At 44.9% G+C, this 8,675-nt stretch overlaps 1 protein-coding gene across 1 annotated transcript; it reads right to left on the bottom strand.

Moving 5' to 3' along the window:
* Positions 1-5,243: 5,243 nt before the first annotated feature.
* On the bottom strand, positions 5,244-7,858 carry LOC113837122 (MLV-related proviral Env polyprotein-like). The gene has a single exon (XM_027429940.2). The coding sequence runs from the start codon at positions 7,236-7,238 to the stop codon at positions 5,259-5,261; it is 1,980 nt and encodes a 659-aa protein (XP_027285741.1). The 5' UTR covers positions 7,239-7,858; the 3' UTR covers positions 5,244-5,258.
* Between the last annotated feature and the right edge of the window lie 817 nt (positions 7,859-8,675).

Genomic DNA, 8,675 nt, shown 5'->3' with positions numbered 1-8,675 from the left:
CCAAATTCTTAACATTTCTGCTGATACACTCACCTTAGGCACTTAAGTCGCCGTATTGAGAATAATGAAAACAGCATTGCGGGTCAGTTTTTTTCATCATAGAGAACCATGATCACGTTTAAACTACTTGCGACTGTGTTCTGTGATTCTCTCGGGGTCAGTTTTGCTTCACTGCCCAACTTTCCAAATCACTTTTAATGAATTACACTTTCTTCGTTCATCCATGCGAGCATACTTCTAATCACTCTTACACTCCCTCTCCCCTTGGTTGAAGGCAATCCTATGTCACGCATGCCCAGTTTCACCTCTCAGAGCCTCTGTCCCTCAGTCCCGCAATGCCCGGCTTCTTTCAAGTCATTATGAATTCTCAGGAGACAACGTTTTAACTTCCCAGGGCTCTTCTCTTGCAGTTACCGTGGGTGATTATAGGTATGATAGCATCATGCCCACATCAAATTTTCTGACAATCACTTATCAGAATTTTTAAAAAGCAAACACTGTACAATCTGGTCTAATAAAGTCCACGAGACTTCTCTTTCACAAGAACCGGTAATCCTGGGAAAGGGAAGTTGTTAGCACACAGGTGTTTCACATTTCACTCCTTTGCGTTCACTCTGGGTTAGAAACAGCTCTTAAATGCTGACTGCCTTTTCAAGATCAGTAGCAGTATTTCATTTTAACCTCTTTATGCATAATTTTAATACACATTGCTTAATTGTTGTACAATCCCCATGCCCTGGTTCGTGCATGTCTATTCCCAGGAAAGCCTATGTGTTCTGTTCCTTTGACAGGACAAATGAAAGAACGACAGCCCTGATTTCACAGGGTGGCCACAGAATTGCTTTAAAGCAATGCCTGGCAGGAAACAAGGACACAGCCACTCTTGGGTTTAGCATTGCTAAACATTGCTTCTACCTGCGTCTTCTTTCGCCTTTTAGGTTGATGAGTCTTCCTACATTGCCAAATGCTGTCTTCATTTCCAAACTCAATCTGAAAATCCAGGAAAGTGTATGGCCCTAGGGAGACTGTTCGTGGATAGAGCCCATCATGTCCTGCCTAGCTCCTGCTGCACAGTGCATTTGCTTCTTGATAGCACGTCTTTGCCTGTTAGATTCCTTATCATTTATCTGCCATCCTGGGGTGTGCTTAACTCCAATTCTTAAAAGCATTTTTAAAGAAAATATACAGCTAAGTGAACTCCATGGAAAAATGTAAGTGCCTCACTTGATAGGTTTTTACATTTAATAGGGATTATGTCAGTAATTTGCTGGTAGGGATGTAGGGAGCAGAAATGGTTGGAATGTATGATGGTCTTGGTGTGTGTGTGAGGAAACTGAGCCCCGTGTGTTTGTTTCCTCAAATACAGCCTCTAAGTTTAATGTCATAGAGCAAACATAAAGCCACATATAGAATGAACTCTCTTTCCTCTGTGCAACACCTGTATTTACTATCATGCCCACCATGGAAAAAAAAAAAAAGGCAGATCTGAACACTTCAAAAGACCTTTCTAAATTCTCAGGTGATTTTTCATGACCAGCAACAGATGTTCATTAGTTGCATGATGCTAAAGATAAATTAGGGAAAGATGTGTGTTCATAACGTGTAAGCGTTGACAGTATAGTTTGTATTATAATAGAATAATCTATAAAACTCTCAAATTGTAAAAATTTGAAATATCAATGAAATGCAGTCATTTTGAAGCAAAGAAATATAACAGTCATGTTTTATAGTCAAGCTTATTAGACAAATGTTTTCATGAGAAATAGATTATTTCTCAAAGTCAAGGCAGTATAGCGGCTGACACTTTGTAATGTGGAGATAGGCAATTGGTACATGAATATGAACTCATATCCCTTGAAACGGAACCTTGCCATTTATTCCAAACTGAACTCTCAAGACCACTGAGTGGTACAATTACAAGTGTATGGCACTTACGCTACCTTGAAACATGTATCTGCCATCTTTGTTGTCCCTGACTCCTCAGCTGTGAAATATAAATAGGACCATGTACCTATATGCATTTAGGCAATTAAATATGATATCACTAATTAATCTACTACCATAAATAGCATATAGCATCCTCTTGAGAGGTTCTGGTAATAATTCCTCTTACCATTTAATTTGAATTTCCTAGTTCCAAAAGTGATATAAGTAATTTAGGGAGAGAAACTGACAGGTATATATGTATATCAATAGGGTTACAAAATGTGTACTATAGTCATTGACCTATATATCATATCATTTCAATGCTACCCGTGTGTCACCAGATCTAAAATAAGTAGCACATTGAAGTTATATTTTAGTCATTGCTCTCATTTTAATTGATAGAATTAGGGATTTAGAGACCGTTGATTTTAAAAGCACTGGGGTAAAATATTCCTACTGGCTGTTAAGCCACTCTGGTTTTGTTTCTGGATTTGTTTCAGGCAAAGCAAGTTAGATATTTCTAATTTTATTTATGAAAATGGATGGAATAATGGTAGAAAAAGGTAGTAACTGAGATCATTTGATCGCTTTTTAATTTTATAAAAGTATTAGTTCTTTTTTGTTGCTGTAATAAAACTGTCCAGATAAAAGTAGTTAAAGGGGGATGTATGTTTGGTCACAGCTCCAGGTACAATCACCATGATGCTGAATCATGTTGGCATGAGCCTAAGAGAGCTAGTCACTTATGTCCACAATCAGGAAGAGAACCATGAGGGCTTGCTGCTGTCCAGCAACCTGTCTCAGTGTGTACAGCCACAGAGGATCGATCCCAGAAAGAGAGCCACAATAGGTGAGTAGCCCCCCCCCCACATGATTACAATGAAGATAATTCCCCACAAGCTTTCCCAGACAGTCTCCCAGGAGAGCCCACATTCTGTTAAGTTGGCAGCTAACACTAACCGTCACAAAGGAATGCTTGTAAATGTTGTGGGTTGGGGCTAGGAAGACAACTCAGCCTGTAACTTCTTGTGGACTATTAATTTGAGATGTGTTGCATCCATTTATGCCGTGAAACATCTAGTGATGAAAAGATGTGTTGCATTTGTTTAACTCTGTAAAGCTGTGTTACTTTGCCTGCCTAAAACACGTGATTAGTGTAATAATAATTCTGAACAGCCAATAGCTAGGCAGATGAGGGGTATGAGAGGGCTGGCAGGCAGGAAGAATAAATAGGAGGAGGAATTTGGTAGAAGAGATGAAGGAGCAAAAATGGGAGAAAGAGAGAGAATACCAGGGACCACACACACCCCCAGCCACATAGCAAGCCATGGAGTAAGAAGAAAAGAAAGTTATATAGAATAGAGAAAGATAAAAGCCCAGAGGCAAAGGCAGAAGTGACAACTTAAGTTAAGAAAAGCTGGCTAGAAATAAGCCAAGGTAAGGCTGTGCATTCATAGAAGCAACAAGCCTCTGTGCATTTATTTGGGGGCTGGTTGGTGGGCCCCAAAAGATTAAAATAGAAAAACAAAACAAAATAAAACTATTAGGTCCTCGCTCAGGTGGATGTGGACCTGGGTTTGATCCCTTGAACTTCCATACAAAGCCCGAAGTGATGATGCACACTGATTCTGGGAAGGCACAGACAGGCAGATCCCTGGGGCTCTTTTTTATTTTATTTTATTTTATTTTATTTTATTTTGGTTTTTCAAGACAGGGTTTCCCTGTGTAGCTTTGGAGCCTATCCCGACACTTGCTCTGGAGACCAGGCTGGCCTCAAACTCACAGAAATTTGCCTGCCTCTGCCTCCCAAGTGCTGGGATTAAAGGCATGTGCCACCAACGCCCAGCCCTGGGGCTCTTTAGCCAGCCAATGTCACCTACTTGGTGAGCTCAAGGCCAGTGAGAGATCCTGTCTCAAAAGCAAGGCAGATATCTATGGAGGAGTATCATCTCATGCAGACCCCTGACCTACACGTGCAGCTGAATACACACATGTACTTACAGATACACAAACAAAGCTAAATAAAAATGAATGAATGAATGAATGAATGAATGAATGAATGAATGAATGAATGCCTTTAGGCTTCAATAAATGCTGTTTTTCCTTTCTCACTGCATCTACAACTGAATGAAAGCCATATGTGCGTGATGCAGAGGAAGGCAGGGTCTGCTGATTTCATTGATGAAGATGGGAAGACTGTTGCTTATCTTTTCTGTGTATGATCGTAATGCGTTTCCTGTAACTTCCATTTCAGAATTAAGTTGCTCCCTCATCAGAGTGAAGCTCATCCTACCAATGCTTTCATGATGAGGGTAGCAGCTCACATTGTCAGCTCCGTTTCCCAGGGCTTCTAGAATAACTCACAACCACTCTCTTTGTAGGAGACAGTGACAAAGGGAAAAGGAGATGACAAAATCCCATCCAAGTGTTTTCTCACTTGGTAACAGAATGGAAGTCTCTAGCCTTTGTGCATATGTAATTAGTAGAAGAAAACTGTCTGTATCCGCCTTATATTGTGAAAGACCCCGAAGGGATACTTTCGTAGAGGGAGACCCTCACACCCAGGAATCAGCGAGGCCACGAACTGGATGCAAAAAACAAGAGGCTTTATTGGAGACTCGGGTACCCGGGGCGACTTAGCTTTTGTGTGGCTAAGCGCCCCGAGCCAAGGGAAAAGGGGTCCTTATATAGGAAAAAGGCGCAAGCTAGGAGCAAGGATTCTATTGGATAATTCTAATGAGGCATTATACAGAGCTATTCCCATTGGTCAATGTATATGAGGCGCTATACAGGGTTATTCAAATGAGGCAAAGTACAGAGTTATTCAAATGAGGTGAAACACAGAGTCTTTCAAATGAGGCGAAATACAGAATCATTTCCATTGGATGGTTCAAATGAGACACAGAGCCATTCCAGATCAGCATATTCTCAAGGTCTGGTGTCTGGTACAGCAGACTCAATTCCCCCCCCTTTCCTGATGGCTGACCTTGGGGGCGGAGACCTTGGGACGGAGTGTTTCTCTTCGGGCGGGGCGGGGGCTCAGGGGCAGAGCTCCAGGCCGGCTCACTCGGTGTTTGTTCTCGTGCTGACCCACCTGGTGCTCGCCCTCGTGCCAGCCCACCCGGTGCTCGTTCTCGGGCTGGCCCACCTGGTGCTCATTCTCGGGCCGGCCCCACCCGGTGCTTGTTCTCGGGCCGGGCGGGGAAAGGCCACCGGGGGTGGGGATCGGGGAAGCCGCCGACAGGAGGAAGAGGAGACAAACTTGAGAAAGAAAGGGCTAAGGGACAGGGGTCTTTCATTCCCCCATTTCTCTTGTAACTGAATGGAATCTTTCATTCAGAGGTCTCTAGATACTCTGGATCTATTTGCTTTAGCTGATGATATTGTTGAGTTAAGACTAAGGCCTGTACAACAGATAGTCGTTCTCTGATGAATTGAGTCAGTTTGTTCAGAATGCAGGGACCAAATATGAGGATCAAAAATAGAATAACCAGAGGTCCCATGAGCGTGGATATAAGGGTAGTCAACCAGGGGGATTTAGCGAACCATCCCTCGAACCATCCTTGTTGAGACTCAAATAGCTGTTGCCTCTGTTTTAGCCTCTCCCTAAGTTTGGCCATGCTATCCCTAACTATTCCTGTATGATCTGCATAAAAGCAGCATTCTTCCTTGAGGGCAGCACATAGCCCCCCTTCCTGTAAAAATAATAAATCTAATCCCCGTCTGTTTTGCAGGACCACCTCAGAGAGTGATGTTAAGGATTTCTCGAGTGCACTGACTGACTCTTCTAGGACCTGGATATCCGTGTGCATGGCTTGTTGTAGAAGCTTAAAATGATTAATTCCCTGTAGGGCAACGGTTCCGGTCCCTATGCCGGCTGCTATACCCCCCACTGTTATTCCTCCTAATAATAGGGCCACGGTAAAGGATATTGGCTCCCTCTTATATCGGGTTGATTTCTCTAGTACGCTGTAAACATATTCAGGTTGGTGGTATGTGACTTTGGGCCAAAGTTCTATCAATATACAAAAGTCAATGGTGGTGTTGAGAACAGTGGTAGAGACACAGGGAGTCAACCCAGTACTGCAAGCCCAATAAGTTCCATAAGGGGCAACAAGGTATCGGCTGTCCTGAGATAATGGCTCTACTTGGTTACATAATTCTTGATGTGAGGAAGGAATCCTGCCTATGCATAGCCCCTTTCCTGAGACCTCAGATATTGTGAGCTTGTGCTGCATAGCAGCTCCGCAACTGGTAGGTGCTGAGGTCTGGTTGGAGTAGTTGCCCAGTATTGCCACGCCTTCATAATATGGGGGCCGGGAAACTAGGCATAACCAGCATTCCTGAGTCTTGTTGGGGTCTGAAAAATTTAAGGCTTGGTAAACTCCTTGGATTAATTGTAATAATCTATCTCTGGTACCTGGAGGGTCTCTGGTTATCTCGATGTTTAGGGCATCTGGGGTGGGGGAGAAGGTGACAGCACCTGGTGTAGGAGTGATAGCTTTAGGAACGGTAGGGGGTTTAGGGACTTGAAAATGGGTTGGGGATCTCTGGTCCGCTATTACTATGTTTGGCCCGACTGATTGTTGGCTTAGGGGAGTAATTTGTCTGTACAGGGAGAATAAAGTCACCGGATCTTTCCCTGCTCGGTGCAGCCTGAGTCCCCAGACCTTAGGACTATCCCAAGTAGTTCTTTTTCCAGCATCTGTGAACCTTAGGATGAGAGGGTTGCATTTTCCTCCGGGGGTGGCGCCTTGAAAACCTCCCCCTCCGGCACTATCATAACAAGGTCCGCAGGCTCTTTGCCCACATCTCCATGGTCCTTTCCCTGCGTACCCTGGGATCTCCCTCCGTTTGAGAGTGATGAAATCCCAAGAGGAAGAGGGTTTCCAGTAAGCCTCCCCTGTGGTTTCACATCCCCATCTTGCACAGTACCCTTCCTGCGGCCCCCCGCAGCCATGAGTTGGTTTATGGCCGGGGCAAACATAAAAATCCTTGCTTCTTGTTCCTATCCTTCCCCCAGGGTGGTGGCATCCGTACCCTGGGAATGGTTCCTGGTCAGAGGGATCCCAATCAGACCCTACTAAGTCACATAGGTCGACATAGAGAGGAGGGAACCCATCATGTAGAGTCCCTATATAAGTGCTGAGGTTGGCTATTTCCCCGGTCCCTAGATTGGCTATTTTCCAGGTGATATTATAAACCCTGTGGGGGTTAGTTGCTACATGGGGGGTAAACAGACAACCAATCAACAGGAGGGTGTACGAGAGAGTCTTATCTTTAAAGGATTTTGAGTGCGGTGTGCGGTCCATTCTGATGCAGTGGCTGAATCAGTGGGTCGGGCTGGCTTTACATGTGAAGCATGTATCCAAGCTGCAATGCCGTCTACCTTGAGTGCGGTGGGAGTGGTAAGCAAAACGATGTAGGGTCCCTTCCAGCGGGGTTCAAGGTTCTTGGCCTGGTGACGCCGGACCCAAACAGTGTCCCCGATCTGGTAGGAATGGGGGATGGTGGGATGGTCCCTCTGGTCTTTATAAGCTTGAGCAAGGGGTTTCCAGACCTCCCGTTGTACTAGTTGGAGGGCCTGTAAATGAGCTTGGAGAGAAGGGGAGTTAGCAAAATCTGAGACATCTTGATCAAGAAAGTTAATGATAGGAGTAGGTACTCCATACAGGATCTCAAAGGGTGTGAGCCCATGTGGTCCAGGGGTATTACGAGCGCGGTAGAGTGCTAGGGGGAGTAGGAGGACCCAGTCTCTAGTGCCAGTTGCAAGCGACAATTTTGTTAAAGTCTCCTTGATTGTTCTATTCATCCTTTCTACCTGTCCTGAACTTTGGGGTCTATAAGCACAATGTAATTTCCAATCAATCCCCAACAAGGTGGCCACTGACTGACTTACCTGGGAGACGAAGGCGGGCCCATTGTCTGTTCCCAGTACCTGAGGCATCCCATAACGGGGAAAGATTTCTTCAAGCAATTTCTTAGTAACGATCTTGGCTGTTTCATGTTTAGTAGGGAAGGCTTCAACCCATCCTGAAAAGGTGTCTACAAAAATTAATAGATACTTGTATCCATATTTTCCTGGTTTAATCTCAGTGAAATCTATCTCCCAATGTGTTCCGGGCCGGTAGCCTCTGACCCGGTTCCCGGGAGGAAGCTTCAGTCTGGATGCGTTGACTCGGGCGCACGCATCACATTGCTCAGTTACCTGTTTTAGAATATCGTTCTTCCCCAAAAGGAAATTGAATTCCTCTTCTCGTTCGAGGAGCTCCCGCATCTTCTTGGAGCTCAGATGTGTCATCTTATGTAAAAATGTCACTAGGTACTTGGTTACCCGGTAGGGGATGACAGTCTTTCCTTCATAAGTCCAATCCCCGTTTGGTTCCTTTGCGGCTCCCAATTTCTCTAGGGTTTGGATGTCTCTTTGTTCATAGTCCCATGAGGGGAAGGGATGGTCGTTGGTGGGCTCTAGAGCCAGGAGGTTAGTGGTGTCTGTGGTCAGGGCCGCCTCTCGGGCAGCCAAGTCTGCCCTTCGATTGCCCCTTGCTTCGAAAGAATCCCCTTTTTGGTGTCCAGGGCAATGTATGATACTTAAGGCAGCGGGCAGATGAAGAGCCCTTAAGAGAGCGAGGATTTCCTCCTTATTTTTAATGTCTTTCCCTTCGGAGGTAAGCAGCCCCCTCCGTCTGTAAATTTCTCCATGTATATGGGCAGTGGCGAAGGCATAACGACTGTCTGTATACACGGTG

Source organism: Cricetulus griseus, chromosome 8 (genome assembly GCF_003668045.3).
Source record: "Cricetulus griseus strain 17A/GY chromosome 8, alternate assembly CriGri-PICRH-1.0, whole genome shotgun sequence".
Taxonomy (NCBI): domain Eukaryota; kingdom Metazoa; phylum Chordata; class Mammalia; order Rodentia; family Cricetidae; genus Cricetulus; species Cricetulus griseus.
The sequence above is the reverse complement of the archived record's forward strand: the minus strand, read 5'-3'. Positions and strand labels throughout refer to the sequence as shown.